Source organism: Gopherus flavomarginatus, chromosome 12 (genome assembly GCF_025201925.1).
Source record: "Gopherus flavomarginatus isolate rGopFla2 chromosome 12, rGopFla2.mat.asm, whole genome shotgun sequence".
Classification (NCBI taxonomy): Eukaryota; Metazoa; Chordata; order Testudines; family Testudinidae; genus Gopherus; species Gopherus flavomarginatus.
In genome coordinates this window covers 8,034,839-8,061,765 of record NC_066628.1, presented here as the reverse complement: position 1 = coordinate 8,061,765, position 26,927 = coordinate 8,034,839, and the positions used below count along the sequence as shown (strand labels likewise).

General features: G+C 54.6%; 1 protein-coding gene across 2 annotated transcripts in view; it reads right to left on the bottom strand.

Annotated features, from left to right (window-relative positions):
- Nucleotides 1-26,927, bottom strand: part of LOC127033316 (E3 ubiquitin-protein ligase TRIM39-like) — a 227,224-nt gene extending 200,297 nt beyond the window's left edge. The window contains exons 1-6 of one of the 2 annotated variants that reach the window (XM_050921316.1): nt 26,402-26,926; nt 21,403-21,498; nt 19,774-20,004; nt 19,257-19,279; nt 19,054-19,157; nt 14,807-17,066 (exon numbers count right to left, since the gene is read on the bottom strand). In XM_050921316.1, coding sequence (XP_050777273.1) covers nt 16,819-17,066; nt 19,054-19,157; nt 19,257-19,279; nt 19,774-20,004; nt 21,403-21,498; nt 26,402-26,821 — 1,122 coding nt within the window. In that variant the 5' untranslated portion in view covers nt 26,822-26,926 and the 3' untranslated portion in view covers nt 14,807-16,818. Of the gene's footprint in view, nt 1-14,806; nt 17,067-19,053; nt 19,158-19,256; nt 19,280-19,773; nt 20,005-21,402; nt 21,499-26,401 lie in introns of those variants that run through there. The other variant, XM_050921314.1, reaches the window with a different exon arrangement.

The window sequence follows — 26,927 nt, the reverse complement described above, 5'->3', positions numbered from 1 at the left end:
TTTGGACGCTAAGGTCCAAATCTGGGAAAGTTATGATATGGTGGCAGTGGTGGGATAGACAGAATCCAGAAGCCAGTAGGAATATTATATTTTTCTTTCTCTGCTAGGGGCTTTTTAGCAGAGAGGGTTTGGTTTTAAAAGGAACCAGGGAGAATTTTTTTTTCTGCTCTCTCTGGCAGTTGTGGCTTGCATATTAAGCAAGAAACCATTAAGGAGCTGTTACAGGTCTTTTGTCACGCAATAGCACTCCGATTAGGAGTCAAATGCCAGCACTATATACATGCAAATAAAGTGGTTTTTCTGGTTTACTTAACATTGAAAAGATTAGCTAAAGGAAGAAAGGGAAAAAGGCACTGTTGCTAGGCAGACCCCAGGAGGCAACAGAGAACCTGCAGTTCAGACAACAAACACCGGAGGGCACCCCAACACAAGAAAACAAGATGTCACGAAAAGCAGATGCAGGAAAGCTCGAGGCAATGGAAAAACAGATAGAACTGCTCAGAACACAGATGGCCAGAGATGAGGCAACTCACCAACAAGAGATGGAAAGGCTACAAAAACAACAAGAAGCCAAAAATGCAGCCCACCACAGAAAACTACAAGAAGAAGAGATGGCCCACAAAATGAAACAAGCAGAAGAAGAGGTAGCCTACCGCCGAGAAATGGAAAAAACAACAAAAAGAAATGGAAAAACAACAAAAAGAAAATGAAGAGAAGGAAAAACAGAGAAACATGAACTGGACTTAGCGCAAGCTGGGCTACATGCGCCAGCCAATCCTAACAACCCTTCGCCAATTATGGTTCCACAGCACAGGAAATTTCCCACCTACAAGGCAGGTGATGACACCAAGGCCTTCTTGGAAAATTTTGAAAGAGCCTGTCTTGGGTACCGCATCCCAGAAGACCAGTACATGGTAGAATTGAGGCCACACCTCAGTGGACCTTTAGCAGAGGTGGCAGCTGAAATGCCTAAGGAGAACATGAACGACTATAAACTTTTTTCAAACCAAGGCCAGATACAGAATGGGGATAACCCCGGATCATGCCCGTCGGCGTTTCAGAACCCAAAAGTGGAAACCAGATGTGTCATTTCCCAAACACGCCTACTACGTTGGGAAAAATTATGAGGCCTGGCTATCAGGACACAATGTTAAATCCTTGGAAGAACTGCACCTCCTCATACAAATGGAGCAGTTCTTGGATGGTGTTCCTGAGGACATAACGCGGTACATACAAGATGGAAAACCCAAAAATCTCGCTGAGGCGGGGAAGATTGGAGCCAGATGGATGGAAGTGGCAGAAAGCAAGAAAGCTACTGTCAAGGGGAATGAATACCCCAGGGGGCACACCGACCATAAACCCTACAACCGAGGACAGCCAAAGACCCCACATACAACCCAAGTAAAGCCACAGACGCCCTATTCTTCCACCTCACCAGTCTCCAGTAACTCACCTCGGCCCAGTGACCCATCAGATGGAAGATGCTTTAAGTGTAATGAACTGGGACATATCAAGGAAAACTGTCCAAAGAACGCCATCCGAGTGCAGCTCATTACACCACCATCACACCAAGATCCCCAGGCCCAGATGCTTCTCAAATACCCTTGGAGCGAAGGGAAAATTTGAGAGTGGGCGGAAAGAAGCTTACTGCATGGAGAGACACGGGGGCACAAGTGTCAGCTGTCCACCAATCCTTCGTAGACCCCAAATTCATCAACCCAAAGGCCCAAGTGACAATTTACCCCTTTATGTCACAAGCTGTAGACTTACCTACAGCTGAACTGCCTGTCCAGTACAAAGGCTGGTCAGGAATGTGGACTTTTGCAGTCTATGACAATTATCTTATCCCCATGCTACTGGGGGAAGACTTGGCCAACCAGGTGAAGCGGGCCAAGCGAGTGGGAATGGTTACACGTAGCCAAACCAGGCAAGCTTCCAGACCCATTCCTGTTCCTGAGCCGTCCACAGACGCCCCGTCTGTGTTACCAGAGACCCAGACAGAGGTAGTGCACACGGATTCCATGCCAACCACTGAAGCAGCCACAGCACCTCCAGTCCCAGGCCCGGAACTGGAACAGCAACCAGAACCAGCAATTGCAACCACATCTTCAAACTCAACGCCAGAGGGCGCCAGCGAGCCAAAACTGGCAGAAGCAGCAGACAACCATACCCAAAAGGCTCAGCCAGAGCCTGAAATACCCTCAGGTGCACCAGCGGAGAGCGGTTCCCCAGCAACGGAAACAACCCCATCACCTACATCGCTTCCAGAGGGACCAAGCCCAAGTCCACAGTCTGAGGAAGAGCTGGTGACCTCAGCCTCAAGGGAACAGTTCCAGACTGAGCAGGAAGCAGATGACAGCCTTCAGAAAGGTTGCGCGGCGGCACGGAGCACCCCACCGCCTCTCAGCTCTTCTAATCAATCCCGGTTTGTTATAGACCAAGGACTTTTATACAAGGAGATTCTTTCTGGTGGACACCGGGAAGAATGACAGCCACAAAAACAGTTGGTGGTTCCAACTAAGTACCGGGGGAAGCTCTTAAGCTTAGCCCATGATCATCCCAGTGGCCATGCTGGGGTGAACAGAACCAAGGACCGGTTGGGGAAGTCCTTCCACTGGGAGGGGATGGGCAAGGACGTTGCCAAGTATGTCCGGTCTTGTGAGGTATGCCAAAGAGTGGGAAAGCCCCAAGACCAGGTCAAGGCCCCTCTCCAGCCACTCACCATAATTGAGGTCCCGTTTCAGCGAGTAGCTGTGAATATTCTGGGTCCTTTTCCAAAAAAGACACCCAGAGGAAAGCAGTACGTACTAACTTTCGTGGACTTTGCTACCCGATGGCCGGAAGCAGTAGCTCTAGGGAACACCAAGGCTAACACTGTGTGCCTGGCCCTAACAGACATTTTTGCCAGGGTAGGTTGGCCCTCCGACATCCTTACAGATTCAGGATATAATTTCCTGGCAGGGACCATGCAAAAACTGTGGGAAATGCATGGGGTGAACCACTTGGTTGCCACCCCGTACCACCATCAAACCAATGGCCTGGTGGAAAGGTTTAATGGAACTTTGGGGGCCATGATACGTAAATTTGTCAACGAATACTTCAATAATTGGGACCTAGTGTTGCAGCAGTTGCTGTTTGCCTACAGGCCTGTACCACATCGCAGTTTAGGGTTTTCACCGGTTGAACTTGTGTATGGTCACGAGGTTAAGGGGGCCATTACAGTTGGTGAAGCAGCAATGGGAGGGGTTTACGCCTTCTCCAGGAACTAACATTCTGGACTTTGTAAGCAACCTACAAAGCACCCTCCGACACTCCTTAGCCCTTGCTAAAGAGAACCTAAAGGATGCTCAGGAAGAGCAAAAGGCCTGGTATGACAGACATGCCAGAGAACATTCCTTCAAGGTAGGAGACCAGGTTATGGTCTTGAAGGCGCAACAGGCCCATAAGATGGAAGCATCATGGGAAGGGCCATTCACGGTCCAAGAGCGCCTGGGAACTGTGAACTACCTCATAGCATTTCCCAATTCCTCACTAAAGCCCAGAGTGTACCATGTTAATTCTCTCAAGCCTTTCTATTCCAGAGACTCACAGGTTTGTCAGTTTACAGTCCAGGGAGATGATGCTGAGTGGCCTGACGGTGTCTACTACGAAGGGAAAAAAGACGGTGGCATGGAAGAGGTAAAACTCTCAACCACCCTGGAACGTCTGCAGCGGCAACAAATCAAGGAGCTGTGCACTAGCTTCGCCCCATTGTTCTCAGCCACCCCAGGACGGACTGAATGGGCATACCACTCCATTGACACAGGTAATGCTCACCCCATTAGAACCCCACCCTACCGGGTGTCTCCTCATGCCCAAGCTGCTATAGAACGGGAGATCCAGAACATGCTACAGATGGGTATAATCCGCTCATCTACCAGTGCATGGGCATCTCCAGTGGTTCTGGTACCCAAACCAGATGGGGAAATATGCTTTTGCGTGGACTACCGTAAGCTAAATGCGGTAACTCGTCCGGACAACTATCCAATGCCACGCACCGATGAGCTATTGGAGAAGTTGGGACGTGCCCAGTTCATCTCTACAATAGACTTAACCAAGGGGTACTGGCAAGTACCGCTAGATGAACCTGCCAAGGAAAGGTCAGCATTCGTCACCCATGCGAGGGTGTATGAATTTAATGTCCTTCCTTTCGGCCTTCGAAATGCACCCGCCACCTTCCAGAGGCTGGTAGATGGTCTACTAGCAGGACTGGGAGAATTTGCAGTTGCCTACCTCGATGATATGGCCATTTTTTCAGACTCCTGGCCCGAACACCTACTACACCTGGAAAAGGTCTTTGAGCGCATCAGGCAGGCCGGACTAACTGTTAAGGCCAAAAAGTGTCAAATAGGCCAAAACAGAGTGACTTACCTGGGGCACCAAGTGGGTTGAGGAACCATAAACCCCCTACAGGCCAAGGTGGATGCTATCCAAAAGTGGCCTGTCCCAAGGTCAAAGAAACAGGTCCAATCCTTCTTAGGCTTGGCCGGATACTACAGGCGATTTGTACCACACTACAGCCAAATTGCTGCCCCACTGACCGACCTGACCAAAAAGACTCAGCCAAATGCAGTTAAGTGGACTGATGAGTGTCAAAAGGCCTTTACCCAGCTGAAGGCGACGCTCATGTCTGACCCTGTCCTCAGGGCCCCGGACTTTGACAAGCCATTCCTAGTAACCACGGATGCATCTGAGCGTGGTATAGGAGCAGTTCTCATGCAGGAAGCAACAGATCACAACTTCCATCCTGTCGTGTTTCTCAGCAAGAAACTGTCTGAGAGGGAAAGTCACTGGTCAGTCAGTGAAAAGGAATGCTACGCCATTGTGTACGCCCTGGAAAAGCTACGCCCATATGTTGGGGACGGCGGTTCCAGCTACAAACTAACCATGCTGCACTAAAGTGGCTTCATACTGCCAAGGGGAACAACAAGAAACTTCTTCGTTGGAGTTTAGCTCTCAAAATTTTGATTTTGAAATTCAGCACATCTCAGGAGCTTCTAACAAAGTAGCGGATGCACTCTCCCGTGAGAGTTTCCCAGAATCCAGTAGTTAAAAAGTGTTCTTGTTAGTTATATACTTAGAGGTATATGTAATGGTGCATGTGTTGTATTAATCTGTTTAGTTTAAAGTTCTAGGAGGAAATCGCCGCCAGTGAGCTTCCCCACTGTCTGCAATTTGGGGGGCGTGTCATAAACAGATAGCTAAGGGTTAACGTCTCTTTCACCTGGAAAGAAGTATCTGAAGCACCTGACCAGAGGACCAATCAGGAAACAGGATTTTTTCAACTCTGGGTGGAGGGAAGTTTGTGTCTGATCCTTTGTTCTGGGGTCTTCTGCCTGTATGCTCTCTCGGCTATGAGAAGGGATTTCTATTTCCTGCTTTCTAATCTTCTGTTTCCAAGTTGTGAGTACAAAAGATCAGATAGTGATTTATATGGTTTTTTTTGTATTTACATGTCTATAGTTGCTGGGGTGCTTTGAATTGTATTCTTTTTGAATAAGGCTGTTTATTCAATATTCTTTTAAGCAAATGACCCTGTATTTGTCACCTTAATACAGAGAGACCATTTTTATGTATTTTTCTTTCTTTTTATATAAAGCTTTCTTTTTAAGACCTGTTGGAGTTTTTCTTTAGTGGGGAATTCCAGGGAATTGAGTCTGTACTCACCAGGGAATTGGTGGTAGGAAGAAGTCAGGGGGAAATCTGTGTGTGTGAGATTTATTAGCCTGACTTTGCATTCCCTCTGGGTGAGGGGGAAAGAGAGATTAACTCTCGGTACTTCTGTTTTCCAAGGCTGGGAACGGGGAGGGTGGAATCCCTCTGTTTAGATTCACGGAGTTTGCTTCTGTGTATCTCTCCAGGAACACCTGGAGGGGGGAAGGGAAAAGGTTTATTTCCCTTTGTTGTGAGACTCAAGGGATTTGGGTCTTGGGGTCCCCAGGGAAGGTTTTTTGGGGGGACCAGAGTGCCCCAAAACACTTTAATTTTTTGGGTGGTGGCAGCTTTACCAGGTCCAAGCTGGTAACTAAGCTTGGAGGTTTTCATGCTAACCCCCATAATTTGGACGCTAAGGTCCAAATCTGGGACTAGGTTATGATAGGGGTGGGCACCAGGACAGAAGGGGATGGACCCCAGGGGGCACAGGGAAACAAGGGAAGGGGAAGGCAGCAGGGGGCAGAGGGATGTGAGGAAATGTGGGGGGCTCCAATGGGGCAGGGGAAATCAAGGACAAGGTGAGCTGCCAGGAGGTGAGATGATGTTCAGTGGGGAAGTGGAACCATGGGGAGGAGAGCAAATGAACAGGCATTGGTGCCAAAGGGGCAGAATGGGGGGTGAGGGAGCAGGAGAGCAGACGGTGGGCAGAGAGAGGGGTGTGGAGAAGGGCAGGTCCTAGAGGTGCAGAGGGAGGATGAAGGGAGGGGTGGGGCCCAGAGGTTAGGAGAGGGTGAGGGGAGGAGTTCGGCAGTGCTGAGGTGAGGGGAAGGGCTGAGACCAGGGGGCTGAGGGAAGGGACTTGCACCAGGGAGGCAGATGGGGCCAGGGTAGAGCTGGGACTTGGGGCAGAGGAGGAGCTGGCACCAGGGGACTGGAGGGCTGGTGAGGGGTGCAGGTGTCACGGAGCCAGAGGGGAAGGGGAGGGGCAGGGTGACAAATAAAGAGAAGGTGGCATGGGTGATGGTAGCAGAGGGGCGAGAGGAGAGCAGGGTCAGTGGGGTAGAGGGTGGTGAGGAGCTGGGCACCAGGAAGGAAGGGGCCAAGGGGACGGTCAAGTGTTGAGGAGCAGGAGGAGGGAAGGGGCAGGCAGCAGAAGGGTGCGGGGGGAAGGGAAAGGGCAGGTGCCAGGGGATTGAGGGGGTTGAGCAGAAGGGCAGGCACAGGGAGGGGAGAGGAGGGAAGGGAGAAGCACCAGGGGGCAGAGAGGGGTGAGAGGCAGGGCAGGTGGGAAGAGGGAGGTGTTAGGAGAGGGGATTGGGGAGAGGCAGGTGCCAGGGGGTCAGAGTGGGGCTAGAGGAGAGGTGGGCACAGGGGGACGAGGGAAGGGGCGGGTGCCGGGGTCAGAGAGGGTGAGGAGAGGGGCAGGCATCAGGAAGGCTGAGGGGAGTAAGAGGGGCGAAAGTCAGGACAGGTGAGGAGGGTGAGGGGAGGGTGGGAGACATGGCACAGAGGAGGGAAAGGGGAGAGGTGGATGTCAGGACATAGCTGGGGTGTGAAGTGATGGGAGGGCTCCAGGCTGCAGAGGATGTTTGAGGGAGAGGGGCAGATGCCAGGATGGCAGGGGGAGAAGGGATGGGCTGTTCCAGTGGGGCAGAGATGGGTGGAGGGCAGGGGCACCTGCTAGGGAGGCAAAGTGGGAGTAGAGGAGCAGGAGCCCAGGCGAGCAGAAAGGGAGTGAGAAGAAAGAGAGGGATGTTGGTGAGGGGTCAGAATAGATGCAGGGTCCAGAGTCTCTCACAGGGGTGAGGGAAGGGTAAGGGAGGGGCGGGAGCCAGAAAGGGGGGAGGGAGAGGTAGGCCCCAGGGAATCTCTGTTGCTTTGGGGCCACGTGTGGTTGGTTTCTCGTTCACAGCAGGTCAGTACTGTCCCCACACACACTGAGGGTGTAGCCCTGCCCCAGGGGGAGCAGCTGGGACTCTCCATGCTGGTGAGCCTCACGGGCCCCACCTTCCAGCCAGGAAAACCCCACAGCCAGCCCCTCCCCTCGCCCGGCCCAGCCCCACCCCCACGGGGGCAGTTATCTGGATTGGGCTCGCATGGGGCACAGTACAGTGGAAGATTCTGGGAGGGTATAAATGCGAACTAATGGGCTGTTGCTAATGAGGCCAGGGCAGTGGGGAGCGGAGGTGGCATTTCTCCACTTACTGCCCCCTCCATCTGGGAGAAGCTGCACCAGGAACCAGTTCCATTTCACACCTGCACAGCGCGTCTGCACTAGGGGTTTGCACCAGTGCAGCTACATCAGTGCAAGGAAACCCTGGCAGACATGGCTGAGACACTGCTGTGCCAGGGGCCGTAACCCCTCCCGTCACTGGGGCTATGGATCAATAATTACAGGGACACTGGAGCAGGGGAGCTGGACTTTGGGTTCCCAGATGGGGGCCTGACCCACTGGGCTGCAGAATCCTTCTCTCTCCCACGCTCTGGCCCAGTGCCCATGGCAGTGATGAGACACAGGGGGACCTCATCAGACACCTGGAGCCCAGCAGTTCAAGCTCTCATGGCATCACACGGGGGGATTGTACCTGGGGCTCTCAGCTGAGGGCCCAGACACTGGGCTAAAGGCTACAAGGGAAGCAGCAGCACCTTTTTCTCTTAATTGAAACTAGTCAGCGAACCCGACATGGAGTCACAAATAGTTTCTGTTGACTCGAAATATAATTTTGCAGCAAATAAACCAGTTGTCCAAATCATTTCACCCAGCTCCACTGCAAACCTCTCTGAGCAACTTAGGAGCTGCAATCCCAGTGACTTGCAATGAGTGACTGTCAACATCCCCAGACACGCAGTTACAGGCAGGCCAGACTCAGGACTTCAGCTATGAAACACTCCAGAGCTGCTGTTGAATTTGCCCTTTGCAGACAAATGCCCCCTGGGCCCCTGATCTCAGCCCCATAAATCAGGCTGAAAATGGAGACTTGGCTCCAGTCTGAACCCTCTGCCCAGAGCCATTTGTCCCATGGACGCTGCTAGCAGCACAGACCCTCTGCAGCTGCACCTGGGCATCTCCCAGAGCGGATAACAGTCACAGAGACCATCGAAGAGCCCCAGGGGCTCAGGTGTCTCCATCTAACGACTCTGCCAGCCACCCCCCTCCCCTTGCTCTTGTTAAGCAGCCCTGGGACAGACACGCTGGGAACTTTCACACTCAGACTCTGAATACACTTCGGGTCCTTCTACACAGCCTGCAGCAGCGAGTTTTGGAACAGGGTGGACAGATTCAGGCTTATGGGCTCCCTCTTTAGAATTAAAAATAGCCACAAAGATTTTCAGATTCTGCCTGGAGCTCAGGCTCTGAAGCCCAGAGAGCAGGGGCGGCTTCAGGCCCCAGCACGCCAAGCGTGTGTTTGGGGCAGCATGCCGCGGGTGGGGGGGGGGGGTGCTCTGCCGGTCGCTAGGAGGGTGGCAGGCAGCTCCAGTGAACCTTCCGCAGGCATGCCTGCGGAGGGTCCGCTGGTCCCACGGCTTCTATGGAGCAGTGGAACCAGCGGACCCTCCGAAGGCATGCCTGCGGGAGGTCCACTGAAGCTGTGGGACTGGCGACCAGCAGAGCGCCCCCCGCGGCATGCCGCCGTGCTTGGGGCAGTGAAATGTCTAGAGCCGGCCCTGCCAGAGAGGAGCCAGGTCTCACCCTCACAGTGCAAGAGGGGACATTGTCTGTGTCCACATCCCCTTCACCCCCTTCCTGGGATGGGGAAAAGCAGACCCAGGACCCTTCCCTTCACCCCCAGGGCAGAGGAGTGAGAGCCCTCAGCCTCCTGGGCAGTTGGACCTCCCAGCACAGGTGCCTGGGTGAGCATGAAAGTGTCTCCACACAGAGAGCTCTGTACACCCAGCAAATACACAGATGCAGGGGCGGCTCTAGACATTTTGCCACTCCAAGCACGGAGAGTCCAAAGCCGCGGGACAGCGGACCCACCGCAGGGGAGGGATAGCTCTGTGGTTTGAGCATTGGCCTGCTAAACCCAGGGTTGTGAGTTCAGTCCTTGAGGGGGCCATTTAGGGAACTGGGATAAAAAACTAGTTTGGGGATTGGTCCTCCTTTGAGCAGGGAGTTGGACTAGATGACTTCCTGAGGTCCCTTCTAACCCTATGATTCGATTCTATTCTATTCTATAAGCCGCCGAAGGCACTCTGCCTGCCTCCCTAGTGGCAACCAGCAGAGCGCCCCCCACAGTTTGCCACCCCAGGCACGTGCTTGGAGCGCTGGTGCCTGGAGCCGCCCCTGCACAGATGTGCCCGTGGATCAGGATCCGGGATGGCGCTCTCCCCATGAGTGATGGAAGCTCCCTCAAAGTAGAGGGGTCACCCACTCGTGCCAGCCCTTCTCCCTGAGCTCCTGTTCCCACACCCCTGAACCCTCACTCTCACGCTGCCCCTTCTTCCTGAGTCCCTGCCTGTGATGCAGTAGGGACTGTCTGTGTGGGGAGTGGGAGAGCAGGGGAGGACTTTAGGAGATGGACGATGCCAGGGCCTGTAACCTGAGCTAGGTAAGGGAGGGGAAAGGTCAACACCTTTCCCCGGGAAGGGGACAAAGGAAGGGAGTGGCAGGAGAGAAGCAGTTTGAGTTTGGGCTTGGGGCTGTGTGGGCGGAATTCAGGGTATCCTAGCTAGGATCCAAGCACCCTGAAAGCCCAGAAGGACTCGGTGGAGGGGTCCTGACTGTGCCTGCAAGCCCTGCTGTAACCTGTGTTCCTGTTGTCCAATAAACCTTCTGTTTTACTGGCTGGCTGAGAGTCACTGTGGGTCCCAGGAAGAGGGGTGCAGGGCCGGACTCCTCCACACTCCGTGACAACTGGTGGCAGCGGTGGGAGATACTGCACATCGTGGACGGCGCTTCCTGCAGTAAGTGACTGGGGAGCAGTAAAACGAAGGGGTGGTTAACCCCTGGGAGTGTGTGCCCAGTGAGAAGGACTTTGCAGTAACAGGGTCCCCCGGGGGATTGCAGCGAGCGGTCCCAGGGGCGGAGGAGTCTGCAGCTCGACCCTGGCAGAGAGGTGGTGACCTCAAGAAGGGCTGGTGCACTAGGGGTCCCCCCTGGAAACCGTGGGGAGCGGCGAGCACCCCGGCCTGTGAGTGGTCAGCAGGAAGATGTATGCCAAGCGGCGCAAGTGTGACCTGGTGGAGCTGTGCAAGCAGAGGGGGCTGCACCCAGGGAGGCTCAGCAAGGACCAGCTGATTGCCCAGCTGGAGCAGGGAGACCGCATGAATGAACGGAGCCCTGTCTCTGAGGGAAGCAGCCGAGCAGATGCAGCGCAGGCACCAGTGTCTGTCCCCGCTGGGAGTGGTCAGCCGGCAGACGAGGGCTTCCCGAGACCCCCCCTTCCTAGGCATAGAGGAAGGGCGGGGAGGAGCCCAGTGTATACCGAGGGCACCGTGACACCCCCGGCCAGCAGGGGATCCTCCCGGCGACGCTCGGCATCCGTGGAGCGGATGCGGCTGGAATATGAAAGGGAGCTGAGACGGGAGGAGCTCGAGTTAAAGAGGCGAGAGCTGGAGGAGAAGGCGAAACAGCGTGAACATGAGGAGAACCAGCGTAAACATGAGGAGAACCAGCGCCAGCGTGAGTGGGAGGAGAAGGAGAAACAGCGTGAACATGAGCTGGACCTGGCCCGGCTGAGGAGCAGTGAGGCTCCGGCTGCGGTGAGTGAGGGGGGACCCAAGCCTACAAAGAGCTTTGATAAGCACTTGCTGCCCCGGCGTAAGGAGGGGGAGGACATAGATACCTTCCTGACGGCCTTTGAGAATGCCTGCGAGCTGCACAGGGTTGACCCTGCAGACAGGATCGCAGTTCTCACCCCCTTACTGGACTCCACAGCTGTGGAGGTGTACAGCCGACTGAAAGGGGCGGAGGCAGGGGACTACGAACTGTTCAAACAGGCCCTGCTCCGCGAGTTTGGGCTGACTCCTGAGATGTACCGGAAAAAGTTCCGGAGCCAGCGTAAACCCGTGAGGTCACATACCTACAACTGATCAACCGGGCGCAGGGGTATGCCCGCAAGTGGACAGCTGGGGCCCAAACTGAAGAGGACCTGCTTGACCTATTCATACTGGAGCACCTGTACGAGCAGTGCCCGTCCGACCTGAGGCTGTGGTTGATGGACCAGAAGCCGGAGAACCCGCAGCATGCAGGCCAGCTGGCCGACCAATTTGTGGACAGTCGGGCAGGGGAAAGCGGCTTTGAGGCCTTTACCCATCATAGAAGAACCTTTCCAGAAGGTGGCCATGGACATAGTGGGACCTCTCAGCAAGATGACCCGGTCAGGGAAGAAATACATCCTGGTGGTGGTGGATTTTGCCACTCGCTACCCCGAGGTGGTGGCCTTGTCCTCTATCGAAGCAGACACAGTGGCAGATGCGCTGCTGACAATTTTCAGCCGGGTGGGGTTCCCCAAGGAGGTCTTAACGGACCAGGGGTCCAACTTCATGTCGGCCCTGCTCCGGTCCTTATGGCAGAAATGTGGGGTCCAGCACAACTGGGCCTCAGCGTATCACCCCCAGTCCAACGGGCTGGTAGAAAGGTTCAACGGGACGCTGAAGATGATGCTAAAAACATTTATGAACCAGCATCCGCAAGATTGGGACAAGTACTTACCTCACCTGCTGTTTGCGTACAGGGAGGTACCCCAGGAATCTACCGGGTTTCACCTTTCGAACTGTTGTATGGAAGGCGGGTGAGGGGGCCCCTAGACCTGATGAGGGACGAATGGGAGGGGAAGGCCTCTCCCGAGGGAGAGTCAGTGGTGGAGTATGTCCTGACCTTCCGGGAAAGACTGGCCGAGCTCATGGGCCTGGCCAGGGAGAATCTGGCCCGAGCCCAGACGAGGCAGAAGGTCTGGTATGACCGCACGGCACGGGCCCGTGCCTTCGCCACCGGGGATCAGGTGATGGTTCTTATCCCCGTGAGGAGAAACAAACTCCAGGCCGCCTGGGAAGGGCCCTTCAAGGTTATCAAGCAACTGAATGAGGTAAACTATGTGGTGGAGCTGTCAAACCGGGCACATCACCGTCGGGTGTACCATGTGAACATGATGAAACCATACTATGACAGGGGGAATGTGGTGTTGGCCGTGTGTGGAACATTGGGAGGGGCAGGGAGATGACCCCTTAGTGGATCTATTCCCTGGGACAAAAGCTGGTTCCCCCCTGGAGGCGATTCCCCTCTCTGAGCAACTGACCCCGGGCCAGCACGCTGAGATCAGAGGGGTGCTGCATCTGTACCGACAGCTGTTTTCCAACCAGCCTGGACGCACTAATTTGACTGTCCACCGGGTGGAGACGGGGTCACACCCCCCTATAAGATGCTCCCCTTTTCGGGTCACTGGTAAAACTGCCCAGGATCTTGAAAGAGAGGTCAGGGACATGCTGGCTTTGGGGGTGATCCAGCCGTCTTCCAGCCCTTGGGCCTCGCCAGTAGTGCTGGTTCCCAAGAAGGATGGGTCAATCCGGTTCTGTGTGGACTATCCAAAGCTCAATGCCATCACTGTATCTGATGCCTACCCTATGCCCAGTCCTGACGAGCTCCTAGACAAGCTGGGAGGTGCACGGTACCTCACCACTATGGATCTTACCAAAGGCTACTGGCAAGTGCCGCTGGATGCAGATGCCAGGCTGAAATCGGCCTTATCACCCCTCTGGGGCTCTATGAGTTTTTGACCCTGCCCTTCGGCCTCAAGGGAGCGCCGGCCACCTTCCAGCGCCTTGTGGATCAGCTACTGAGGGGGATGGAGAGTTTTGCCGTGGCGTATATTGACGACATCTGCGTCTTCAGCCAGACCTGGGAGGACCACGTGTCCCAGGTTAAACAAGTCCTGGACCGACTCCGAAAGGCTGGGTTAACAGTAAAGGCTGAGAAGTGCAAGGTGGGGATGGCTGAAGTATCTTACCTGGGCCATCGGGTGGGGAGCGGCTGCCTGAAGCCGGAACCAGCCAAGGTGGAGGTGATCAGAGACTGGCCTGCTCCCCAAACCAAAAAGCAGGTCCAGGCCTTTATTGGGATGGCGGGGTACTATCGAAGGTTCGTGCCCCACTTCAGTGCCATAGCCGGCCCCATCACTGAACTGTGCAAAAAGGGGAAGCCAGACAAGGTGATCTGGACTGAGCAGTGCCAGGAGGCTTTCCGGGCGCTGAAGGAGGCTCTGGTTAGCGACCCAGTTCTGGCAAACCCAGATTTTGACAAACCCTTTATGGTGTTCACCGATGCCTCAGACACGGGACTGGGGGCGGTGTTAATGCAGGAGGATGAAAAGGGGGAGAGACACCCCATCGTGTACCTGAGTAAGAAGCTGCTACCCCGGGAACAAAGCTACGCGGCCATCGAGAAGGAATGCCTGGCCATGGTGTGGGCCCTTAAGAAGCTAGAGCCATATCTCTTTGGGCGACACTTCACCGTGTACACCGACCACTCTCCCCTGACCTGGCTGCACCAGATGAAAGGAGCCAACGCCAAGCTCCTGAGGTGGAGCCTGCTCCTGCAGGACTATGACATGGACGTGGTCCATGTGAAGGGAAGTGCCAACCTGACAGCGGATGCGTTGTCCCGGAGAGGGGACCCTGAACTTCCCCAGGTCACTGGGCAGGGTGACCCCGCTCAGTTCAGTCTCGAAGGGGGGAGAGATGTGATGCAGTAGGGACTGTCTGTGTGGGGAGTGGGAGAGCAGGGGAGGACTTTAGGAGATGGACGATGCCAGAGCCTGTAACCTGAGCTAGGTAAGGGAGGGGAAAGGTCAACACCTTTGCCCGGAAGGGGACAAAGGAAGGGAGTGGCAGGAGGGAAGCAGTTTGAGTTTGGGCTTGGGGCTGTGTGGGCGGAATTCAGGGTATCCTAGCTAGGATCCAAGCACCCTGAAAGCCCAGAAGGACTCGGTGGAGGGGTCCTGACTGTGCCTGCAAGCCCTGCTGTAACCTGTGTTCCTGTTGTCCAATAAACCTTCTGTTTTACTGGCTGGCTGAGAGTCACTGTGGGTCCCAGGAAGAGGGGTGCAGGGCCGGACTCCTCCACACTCCGTGACACTGCCTTCACACCACCTCTTCCCTGACCCCCTGGTCTCTCCTCTCGGCCCCCTCCCCCATCATCGCTCACCCTTACGGCTGGTAAAAAGTAGGAGGGAATAGCCCTCCCATTGGTAAAAGTGATGGCCCCCTGGCCCCCCTCTTCCAGTGCCTTACTCACCCCCCAACCCCAGTAGGAGAGGACCCTTGGGGCAGTGACAGTTAGTTCAGTGCTGGGGATACAAATTGGGTTTTACACCCTGGCTGCTGGAGCTCTGTGTATTGAAGGTATAAGGAGACAGAGGCCGTGTCAGCCCCCAACTGTCCTGCTAACATGGCTCAGTCCTAACATCTGCCGGACCCTCTCCCTGGGGAGGAATCGTCCCTGCGGCCTATTCAGACCTTGGCCTCCCTGCAGAGGTGGCTGGTCAGGCTGTCATTAAGGTGAGTTACGATGTGAGCTCCTGTCCCCTGGGAAGTGGACTCTGAACCTAGACTGAGATTGGTGACTGGGGAGTGAAAGGCCCCAGCTGCCCTCACTGCCCCCCGAGCCAGACCAGCATCCCCAGCCAGTCAGTGCAATAACAGCCATGCTCAGGCTTGGTGACACAGCCAGTGCCCCAGTGGGCAGGGCGAGGGCCTGTCCAAGGAGCAACGGGCACAATCTGCAGCAAGGGAGGTTGAGGCTGGAGAAGAGAAAACACTTTCTAAATCTCAGGGCAGTGAAGCTCTGGACCCGGCTCCAGGGGAGGTTGTGGGATCCCTGTCACTGGAGCTTTATAAGAACAGGTTGGACAAATCCCTGCCAGGGATAGTCTAGTCCCTGACCTAGCATGGGGGGGTGGAGTAGGTGATCTCTCAAGGTCCCTTCCAGCCCTGCATTGTTATGGTTCTAGGTTACAGCAGTTCCTGGGGCTGGGTCCAGGGGGCTCTAAGCATGGTGAGTGGCACGTGACAGAATTAACACTGTTAGTGACCATGGCAGCTGGCAGCTCAGCTTCCCTGCAAAGGGCCTGGGCTGGCATGTGGCTGCCTGTACCTGGCTCAGCAGGGTGTTACTGGGCCATGTGGACAGGACCTAGGGTTGGCACCTGTCCATAGGCTTGCCAGGTGTCTGTTTTTTCATTGGAAAACCTGGTTTAAAAGGGACCGTGGCGGCTCTGATTGGCACCACTGACTGAGAGATTAACAGTCTGGTCAGTGACGCAGCGGGGGCCTGGGGCTAAGGCAGGCTCCCTGCCTGCCCTAGCTCCATGGAGCTCCTGGAAGTGGCCACTAATTTACTTCCCTGGAGTTTGAAACTTTTCTAGCAGAACATAACCAAGTGTCAGCCATGGTCAAGCCTCCCTTTGAATACAGGTTGGCTCTGGGGGTTGGAGTAAGTGTGTCAAGAGTGCTGGCCCTGTTAGAGGAATCAGGGACCAGACTACCTGTGACAGGCCCCTGTTAGGGAGAATGAGACAACCCAGACCAACCTGGAAGTAATTAAATCCCTAGGTGGCTAGCTGGCAGTGAAACAGCTAATGAGCTTGATAAAGGGTAACCAGGGTTCAGCTGAAGGGATCCTAGGGACAGGAAGCTGCTAAGGAGAGGAGCTCCCAGGAGAGCTCACCAGAGCAAGGAGCCTGGAAGGGGCTCCTAGAGCAGTGCTCCCCAAACTGTGGGTGTGGAGGAACATTTGGGGGGCCTGACAGGGCCTGGACCAGCCCCCATGGTGGCGGGAAGGGAATGCCACCCAGCCCTGCTCTGTCACCAGCTCCACTCTGACCTCACCCTCAGCCCCAGCTGCATCTCCGGCCCCGACTCCAGCCACCCACTCCTGGCCCTGCTCCAGGCTGAGAACCCAGCTGCAGCCCCAGCCCCAAACATGGTTCCGCCCCTGGCCGAAGCCCCCAGCTCCCGGCCCCAACTGCGGGTCCACTCCCAGCCATGGCCCCCAGCTTCTGGCCCCAACTGGAGCCCCGTTCCTGGCCCAGCTCTTGACAGCAGCTCCCAGGGTAGGGGTGCAAACCAGGTAAGGGAGGGCTTGATCAAAAAAGTTTGGGGACCACTGTCCTAGGCAGAGGAGCTCCCCTAAGGGGGAGGACATGTCTGAGATGACAATGACAGCAGCAGCTGAAGCAGGGCAGAGCCCTGGAGAGCTGTCCCCGGCTGGAGAAAGTGGATGCAGAGAATAGAGGCACAGTCTGAAATGACCCAGATCCAGGAGGGAGGGCTGGAGTCATCTGATTCCACCATGGACACTAATCGAAGCCCAGCTCTGGGAAGGACTGAGGACTCCTGACTTGAGGACTGTGAGGAGCTGGAGTGAGAGCTGGAGGCTGGAGCAGAGTGAGGGAAAAGATTTTATTTTGGGGTTTACTTGGACTCAGAGCGGACCCCAGGAGGGGACTTTTCTCTCAGATCTTTTGGACTGTGAGGCGTAATTTAAGGAGTGCTGAAGCGGAAAAACTGAGGCAAGATGCTTACCAAGATACCCTGAAATGGCTCAGGCTGGTATCAGTAACACTTACTGCCCAGCCCCTAAGGGCTGCATGACAGCGCAGGGCCTTCCCCATTGCACACGGGGACCCTGGGGCTCAGGGAGCCCTGGTTACTCTGCCTAACACATTCACCCAGTGACTCCCCCGAGCTGCCGGATCCGGGTCCCTGGGGTCAGAGCACAGGCAGTCAAGCGGCACTGACCAGCCGGGGGTGCTGGGGTGGGGGGAAGGAAAGGGTTAATCCCAGCGCGGTGGCACTTTGCTGCCCAGCCCTGGATGGTCTCTGCTCTCTGGGTGCAGCTCAGGGCGTGTATCTCTGAGCAGGTCCCTGCCCTCTCACCCGCCATTTGCCCCAGACACAGAGAACCCAGGTGCCGAGGGAAGGAGCAGCCCCAGCAGCGCCGCATTGGCCCTGGCACGGGCTGAGCCTGCGAGCGCAGCAGCAGAGGCAGCGGCAGAGAGAGGGGCTCAGCCATTGAGAGCAGCAGCGTCCCCACCCGCAGGGGAGGGGTCAGCGCTGGGACAACGGGCCGGGCTGGGTCAGGGGCTGGGAGCTCTGGCAGTGAGCGCGGTGCCAGCACCAACAGCCCTGCTGGAGACCCTGGGCCTGGCCAGCCTGGAGCAGCCAGCGAGTGACTCAGGGCCTGGGACCCTGCCCAGGAAGGAGCTTCTGGGGGGCTGACAGGAGGTTCCCCAGGGGCTGGGGATCCCCTAGAACAAGGCACTGAGCTGACTGGCTCAGGATCCCGACAGGTTCAGGGGCCAGGGGTGTGGAATGGCCCAGAGCCCAGCCGTGTTCAGGGTCCAGTGGGCACAGAGTGTGCTGGGCTGGGGGCAGTGAACAGGGAGGGGAGCAGGGATGTGCTGACTCCAGCCAGTCACAGACAGGAAGCTGCTTCCCCCACAGCCTGGGGTTCCTGCTCCCCAGAGCCCTGAGATCCTGGCCCTGCAGCCGGCACCGACTGCGCAGCCTCCGTCAGCTGGGACAGACACACCCAGCTTGGCCCCTTCCACTGCCCCTGCTGGGGTGGGTGGGAAGAGAGGAGCGGGGAGGGGGTAGGAGGAATGAACTAGTTCAACAATCACAGACCGAGCTCACTGAACCTTCCCACCCTCCTCTCCTCTGCCTTAGCGTCTTCTCTGTCCCTCCTCGCTGTCAGGTTTCTGCTGTTGCCCCCAGTCTCCGCGCTGGGGTTGTGGGAGGGGTTTGGATGGGGTCAGTTCACGTTCAGCAGTTGTGACAGGGTCACACTTGTGAGCGAGTCTCACTCACCGAGCAGCAAACCACTGACCCACCCTCACACTGGGTTGTGCTCAGAGCAGATGAGGGGCCCGTAGGATTCAGCTTGTTACCCAGTAACACACGGCCCAGGTCAGACCACAGCAGCCAGACCAGCCCCTTCCCCAGATCAGAAAACTGGGCCAGCCTTGGCAAATGGGGGCTGGGGCAGTGCTGAGCAGTGCCCACACAATGCAGCCCTCACATGTCCCATGAGAGAGAGACAGACACGTCATCCATTACCCGTCTCTGCAGCTCCCAGTACAATGGGTCCAGTTCAGACCTCACAGCACCTGGCTCAGGGACACTCAGGAACTCAGCTGTGGAGGGGTCAGGATGTCAGAGTGACGGGGCCTGGTCAGACACCTGGGCAAGTACCAGCAGGTGGCTGTAAGTAGCAAGCAAACTGCCCAGCACTCAGCGCATCAGCCTCCAGCTATCACAGCTCCAAGCCTGTCAGCTGGGTGCAAGTGTGTCCTGGGGTCCCAGGCTCTGTCCAGAACGCCAGGCACAACACAGCTGAATGTCCCAGTAGAATCCACTCACCTCCCAATCTCTTCAGTGCTTCTCTCATGTCAAGGGAAATTTTATACATGTTCTTCAGGTCAATAGAAACAGCTTCTGCTTCCTGGAGTTTCACATTCTCAGTCCTGTGAAAAAAACGTCCCATCATCACTCAGCTGCTCTGTACACACATCATCCCAGAACCACCACCAAGAATATCCAAGCAATGACAATCGGAAACACACCTGCTCAATGTGTTTTTCACATCCTGAAGATAAAAAGAGAAAAAATGTTCTGTATTAACACAATGTGCATAAAACATTCATCTAGAAAATAGATCAACCCTCCCAGACTTCACTGTTTTGTGGTAAAATCTCGTACACTATTGTGCAGTAACACTTGTTTCATTTATGTAGGTGAGACAGGAATGTAGCTAAAGGATTCTCCCTTCTAGGGTCCCAACCCATCAGTATCTGTGTTTATCAATTGTGTTGAGTTCAATGTTCTGGACTCAGAGCAGGGATGGGTTCAGCTCAGTATCATTTTTGTATCATCCATTTAATCTCCCATGGCCTCACTGGGTCTCCATGAGGAGAATTCCCCTCTAACATGAACTGGGATATTTTGGAACTGATGGAGCCCTTAGCCGGATGATCTGTTGATCAGTAAACCGCAGAACACATTTACTCTAATTATTTGGATCCAGACCAAGGGATCTGAGTTCTAATACTGGATGAGTGGAGAATTTTGATGCCATCTCACCTTTAGCAGCTCCACAACTGGTTGCTGACACTTCTCCTCGATCTCTGTGATCAGCTGCTGCAGAGAGGAGCTTTGCTGGGAGAGTTTGGTTACATTTTCGCTTAGTCTCTGCAGAGTCTCCCTCTCCTCCTCCTCCAGGCTCTGCAGAAGCAGCTGTTCCTCCTCTCTCAGCAGTGTGTGCAGTTTGTTAAATTCACCTGCAATCATCTCTCTCTTGTTCTTCACTTTCCTCTGGAGATAGAAAAAGAGGAAAGGCACAGAGAAAACATGAGCCAGATGTTGAGTTACACAGACTGGGCCTCTGTCCTTGAAGCAGGGAATGTTAAATCACTATCAGGTTTGTAAGGATATTTACTTCTTTGAGAAACGTACCAGAAAGGGTTTGTTTTAGTTCAAAATTAATAAGGCCAGTTTGGTAGCAGGGTTGTCTAGGGTGCTTTGTAAAGCCACAGTATGTTATTGCAGATGGCATGGGATGGACACAAGGGAGTGGGGCACACATGGGTGTTGGGAACCCAGGGTATTGTCAGAGCTGGCTTTGGCCTCACCCAGCCTGCCATGTGTCCAGTCACCAGCCAGTGTCTTCCTCACACACCCCACACTCTCTGTGGGGATTTCACTGTGAAAGGCAAGTGAACTGGCACAGACATTGTGTTCCAGGGGTTCATCACCTGGCTACAGTCAAGCACAGGTATAGTCACAGTGACAGTAGCAGGTGACTGGGATGAGGTGGCCACATGATGGCAGCAGAGGCTGTGAAGTGGCCAAGCTCTGCCTGGCTCTACACTGACCTGCTCCTGGCTCTGCTGACTCAGGGGGTGTCCACACTGCAATGGAGGAGTGAAGGCAGTAGGTGAAGACACACTCCAGCTTGCTCGGGTGCTGGTAGCAGTGAAGCCGCAGCAGCAGGGGCTGTACAACCCCACCCAGCCCCCTGGGCAATGACTCGGGCTGCTAGACCACAGCTACCCGTTGGTGCCATTTAGATGCACCCTTGGGGCAGACTTTGCAAAGAGCTCAGGACTCACAACTGAGCTTGATGTTCAGAGGAGCTCAGCTCCCAGCCCAGCCCCAGCCCAGCCAGGTGAGTGATTCTGAACCTCACCCATGGGGTAAATCCTCCCCCCAGCTCCCAGCTCTAGTGTCTGGCCCAGGCACTGGGCAGATGCACTGCAGGGACTGTGGGGTAGGAGGTGGGGGAGGATGGAGAAGGAACAATCCCTGTGTCCTCCAGGCTGCAGACACACTGTGGAGCTATTTCATGGAGGCCCCTGAATCCCGCTGGCTGCAGCAGCCTCTACACCACCCCCACCTGCAGGAGGGAAAAAGGTCCGTGTGATAGTGAAAACACGGCACCCACTATTGAGAATTTACCCCTATCAGAGAGCACTGGGGTGAGTTTGCACCACCTCACTAGGGCCAGGAACTGCCCCTCCTCTGCAACGTACAGGAGCTGCTGTGCTGAGACCACCACCAGAGACACAGCCTGATCCTGCTGACATCAAGCCTGTGTCACAGGGCAAAAAACCAGAGCAGGTTCATACCCTTGTCCTGGAGCTTGACAGCTCCTTCATCCCTGGGAGCGTTGCAGGGGGAAGTGCTTAGGGAGAGAGACACCCGGACACTCACCTGCCACTCTGCGGTTTTCTCCTTCTCTTTAGACGTCAGCACCAGGGCTTCCTCCAGCTCCTTCCTCAGAGGGCCCAGGGCTCCCTGGAGTTTCTCCTGCAGGGACATGGCATGCAATAAACAGCTATTAGACTGCCTCTCTGATGGGTGGAGAGTATCATAGAATCATAGGGTTGGAAGGGACCTCAGGAGGTCATCTACTCCAACCGCTTGCTCAAAGCAGGACCAATCCCCAACTAAATCATCCCAGACAGGGCTTTGTCAAGCCTGACCTTAAAAACCTCTAAGGAAGGAGATTCCACCACCTTCCTAGGTAACCCATTCCAGTGCTTCACCACCCTCCTAGTGAATTCTTTTTTCCTAATATCCAACCTAAACCTCCCCCACTGCAATCTGAGACCATTACTCCTTGTTCTGTCATCTGGTACCACTGAGAATAGTCTAGATCCATCCTCTTTGGAACCCCCTTTCAGGTAACTGAAAGCAGCTATCAAATCCCCCCTCATTCTTCTCTTCTGCAGACTAAACAATCCCATTTCCCTCAACTTCTCCTCATAAGTCATGTGCTCCAGCCCTCTAATCATTTTTTTGCCCTCCGCTGAACTCTTTCCACATCCTTCTTGTAGTGTGGCGCCCCACACTGGACACAGTACTCCAGATGAGGCCTCACCAATGTCAAATAGAGGGGAATGATCACATCCCTTGATCTGCTGGCAATGCTCCTACTTATACAGCCCAAAAGGTCGTTAGCCTTCTTGGCAACAAGGGCACACTGTTGACTCATATCCATCTTCTCGTCCACTGTAACCCCTAGGTCCTTTTCTGCAGAACTGCTGCCTAGCCATTCAATCCCTAGTCTGTAGCAGTGCATGGGATTCTTCCATCCTAAATTCAGGACTCTGCACTTGTCCTTGTTGAACCTCATCAAGTTTCTTTTGGCCCAATCCTCTAATTTGTCTAGGTCCCTCTGCATCCTATCCCCACCCTCCAGCATATCTACCACTCCTCCCAATTTAGTGTTATCAGCAAACTTGCGGAGGGTGCAGTCCATGCCATCCTCTAGATCATTAATGAAGATACTGAACAAAACCTGCCCCAGGACCGACCATTGGTGCACTCTGCTTGATACCGGCTGTGAACTAGACATGGAGCCATTGATCACTACCCGTTGAGCCCGATGATCTAGCCAGCTTTCTGTCCACCTTACAGTCCATTCATCCAGCCCATACTTCTTTAATTTGCCGGCAAGGCTACTGTGGGAGAACGAATCAAAAGCTTTGCTAAAGTCAAGGAATAAGACATCCACAGCTTTCCCCTCATCCACAGAGCCAGTTATCTCCTCATAGAAGGCAATTGCCCTTGGTGAATCCACGCTGACTGTTCCTGATCACTTTCCTCTCTTCTAAGTGCTTCAGAATTGATTCCTTGAGGACCTGCTCCATGATTTTTCCAGGGATAGAGGTGAGGCTGACTGGCCTGTAGTCAGGGCCGGCTCTAGCAATTTCGCCACCCCAAGCATGGCGGCACGCCGCGGGGGGCACTCTGCCGCTCGCCAGTCCCACGGTTCCGGTGGACCTGCCGCAGGCGTTTTTGCGGAGGGTCTGATGGTCCCGCGGTCCGTCTCTGCGAGAGGTCCACCGGAGCTGCGAGACCAGCGGACCATCTGCAGAAACGTCTGCAGCAGGTCCACCGGAGCCGCCTGCCACCCTCCCAGCAACTGGCAGAGCGCCCCCTGCAGCATGCTGCCCCAAGCACGCACTTGGAGTGCTGTGGCCTGGAGCCGGCCATACCTGTATTCCCTGGATCCTCCTTCTTCCCTTTTTTAAAGATGGGCACTACATTAGCCTTTTTCCAGCCATTCAGGACCTCCTCCATCGCTCTGAGTTTTCAAAGCTACTGGCCAATGGCTCTGCAATCACATCAGCCAACACCTTTATCACCCTCAGACACAGTGTATCTGGCTCCATGGACTTGTGCTCATCCAGCTTTTCTAAATAGTCCTGAATCACTTCTTCTTGCACAGAGGGCTGGTCACCTCCTCCCCATACGGTGCTGCCCAGTGCAGCAGTCTGGGAGCTGACCTCGTTCATGAAGACAGAGGTAAAAAAAGCATTGAGTACATTAGATTCTTCCACACCTCTGTCACTATTGCCTCTCCCATTCAGTAAGGGTCTTACACTTTCCCTGACCTTCTTCTTGTTGCTAACATACCTGTAGAAACCCTTCTTGTTACTCTTAACATCCCTTGCTAGCTGCAACTGCAAGTGTGATTTAGCCTTCCTGATTTCACTCCTGCATGCCTGAGTAATATTTTTATACTCCTCTCTGGTCATTTGTCCAAACTTCCACTTCTTGTAAGCTTGTAAGCTTCTTTATTGTGTTTAAGATCAGCAAGGATTTCACTGTTAAGCCAAGCTGGTCGCCTGGAGTGACTGAAGTCCCCCATGAGAACCAGGGCCTGTGATCTAGTAACTTTTGTTAGTTGCCAGAAGAAAGCATTGTCCACCTCACCTCTCTGGTCTGATGGTCTATAGCAAACTCTCACCACAACACCACCTCACACTTCTAAACTTACTCCAGAGACGCTCAGGTTTTCCTGCAGTTTCATACTGGAGCTCTGAGCAGTCATACTGCTCACTTACATACAATGCAACTCCCCCACCTTTTCTGGCTCAGTCTGTCCTTCCTGAACAGTTTATATCCATCCATTACATCCAGTCATGTGAGCTATCCCACCAAGTCTCTGTTATTCCAATCACATCATAATTCCTTGACTGTGCCAGGACTTCCAATTCTCCCTGCTTGTTTCCCAGGCTTCTTGCATTTGTGTATAGGCACTTAAGAGAACTCGTCGTCTTGCTTTCTCAGTATGAGGCAGGAGTCTTCCCTTCTTGTGCTCTCCTGCTCGTGCTTCCTCCTGGTATCCCACTTCCCCACTTACCTCAGGGTTTTGGTCTCCTTCCCCCGATGAACCTAGTTTAAAGCCCTCCTCACTTGGTTTGCCAGCCTGCTTGCAAAGATGCTCTTCCCTCTCTTCGTTAGGTGGAGCCTGTCTCTGCCTAACAATCCTTCTTCTTGGAGCACCATCCCATGGTCAAATAACCCAAAGCCTTCTCTCCGACACCACCTGCGTAGCCATTCATTGACTTTCACTATTCGACAGTCTCTACCCAGGCCTTTTCCTTGCACAGGGAGGATGGACGAGAACAACACTTGCGCCTCAAACTCCGTTATCCTTCTTCCCAGAGCCACACAGTCTGCAGTGATCCTCTCAAGGTCATTCCTGGGAGCATCATTGGTGCCTGTGTACCATAGATATCGTCCTTTCATACACAAGCAGTAAAATACCCTGGAAGGAGGCAGCAGACTCAGCTCTGCGGGCCCCAAAGGCAGCGTGGGAGCAGAGACACCAGTCTCAGAGCAGGGACACTCTGCATCATGCAGACACTCAGGACTTCTCAAGGCCTGTGTTTTTAGCTAAAGTTTCACATCACTGAGCACAGGCCAGAGGGGAAATAGCTGGGAAGGTTCTGAAGGGTCCCTCCTGCCAGTGACAGTGAGGAGCTTAGGACGATGCATCACTGCACTGTGCCCCAGGCCCAGGCCAGGAATAAGATCCACATGGTGCTCTCATCTGTCTGTCAGGCTCGCATGTGGCCTCCCCCAGGTAGCAGTTGGGAGCCTGACACCAGCACCGTCCCATTAACTGCACAGAGTGAAGCTGTGATGTGGCTGGAGGTCAGTGAGGAACAGGGAACACTCGGTCTGGGGGAATGTGCCACCCATAGTTATAACTGCTCCAGAGCTGGAATACCCCAGGGCTCTCTTCCTCTTTGACATTGTGTGATTCCTTCACCCGGCACAGCAATATACTCCTGCCCTGTCAGCCTGACTCTGTACAGCACCCAGGGCAGCCCCCGAGAGTCCCCTCCTGAGCTCCTTGCAGAATCTCCCCATTTCACTCCTCTTTTCTCTGGGCCTTCGAGTTCTCTCCTGCCCTCTACCCAAGGGCCCAGGCTGCTGCTGCAGCTGCTGCTGAGAGCTCCTGGGGAGCTGTTCGGTGACACCCCTGCGGTGCTGCTGCAGGGAAGCAGGGAGCGATGGAGCCAGCAGGGGCTAGTGAGAGACAGGAGGCGGAGAAGCAGCCTCTGCATCCAGCAAAACAGTTTCAGCAATGACTTGAGGTGTAGCAGCATTTTCCTTAATCAAGTCCTGGTGACCTCCCAACTCTCATTTAAAGTTTCTTTTCTATGATAGGCACCAACTCTGTGGGTGCTCCAGGGCTAACCAAACCAAGGGCAAAAAAGAGTGGGTGCTCAGCACCCACTAGCGGCCGTGCGATCAGCTCCTCCCTCTTTCTCCCAGTGCCCCCTGCCCACCGTGGGTCAGCTATACAGCAGTGTGCAGGGACATTGGGGGAAGAGGCAGAGCGAGGGCAGGGTGCGCTTGTGTGAGGGGGCAGAATAGGGCAGGAAGAGGTGCGGTGGTGGTGTGGTCTCAGGGGAAGGCATGGAGTGGGGGCGGGGACAGTGCAGAGCAGGGCTTGAGCATCCCTGGGGAAAGGAGGAAGCCAGCACCTGTGTTTTCCACACTCAGACTCTGTGCTTTAGAGAGAGGAAGTTTGCCTCTCACGGGCACGCGGGGTGGGGTGTGATTTGCCCAGGTCACTGGGTGGGGGCTCGAGCTGGTTCTGTGTTGTATATTGAACCCAGCCCTTCTCGCTGCCCACTCCACCTGGCAGATGGGTTGCAGGTGCACAAACAGCCATCAGCCCTGTTCTCTCTGTCAGGCATTGAAACTTGCAGTGTTGGGGCAAAAATGTCTGGATCTTTTCCCATTACCCCCAACCCCCAGTGCTCACCCCCCTGAAAACCAGACTCCTTTCATTTAGGTGCCTAACCTTAGGCAGCCAGGTGTGAATGTTTTTCCTTGGATTGATGGGGGATAAACCTGGTGTCCTTAAGGGGGTTAATTAAGCAAAGTCAACAGCATTTCCTACCTTGTACTCCTGGGCAGCCTCCTCAATGGGAACCACAGTGTGAGACTTGTGGTCCCGGGATTTCTCACACACCAAGCAAATGGTTTCTCCATCCTCCTCACAGAAGAGTTTGAGACATTCCTCGTGTCTCTCACACAGCTTCTCCTTTTGCCCTTTTCCTGGTTTTGACCCCAGTTGTTTGACTTTTTGTATGATGTTGTTCAGCTGGGTGTTGGGCCTGAACTCCCCTTTCTGGAACCGGGCTCTGCACTGGGGACAGGTCAGAGGTGTCCCCTCTCCCTTTTCCACACAGTACTGGCTGAGGCAGGCTCGGCAGAAGTTGTGCCCACACGCTATAGTTGCCGGCTCTGTCAGATACCCCAGGCAGATGGAGCAAATGGCTTCATCTTGCACTTCCTCTGCTGTAGCTGCAGAGGCCATCGCAGCTGGCTGGGTGTCTGTTCTCTCTGCCCTTTGCAGGCAGCCAGCAGCCCAACCAACCACACCCACAGGCAACCCGAAAGCGAAAGGGAAAAAATCAACAACA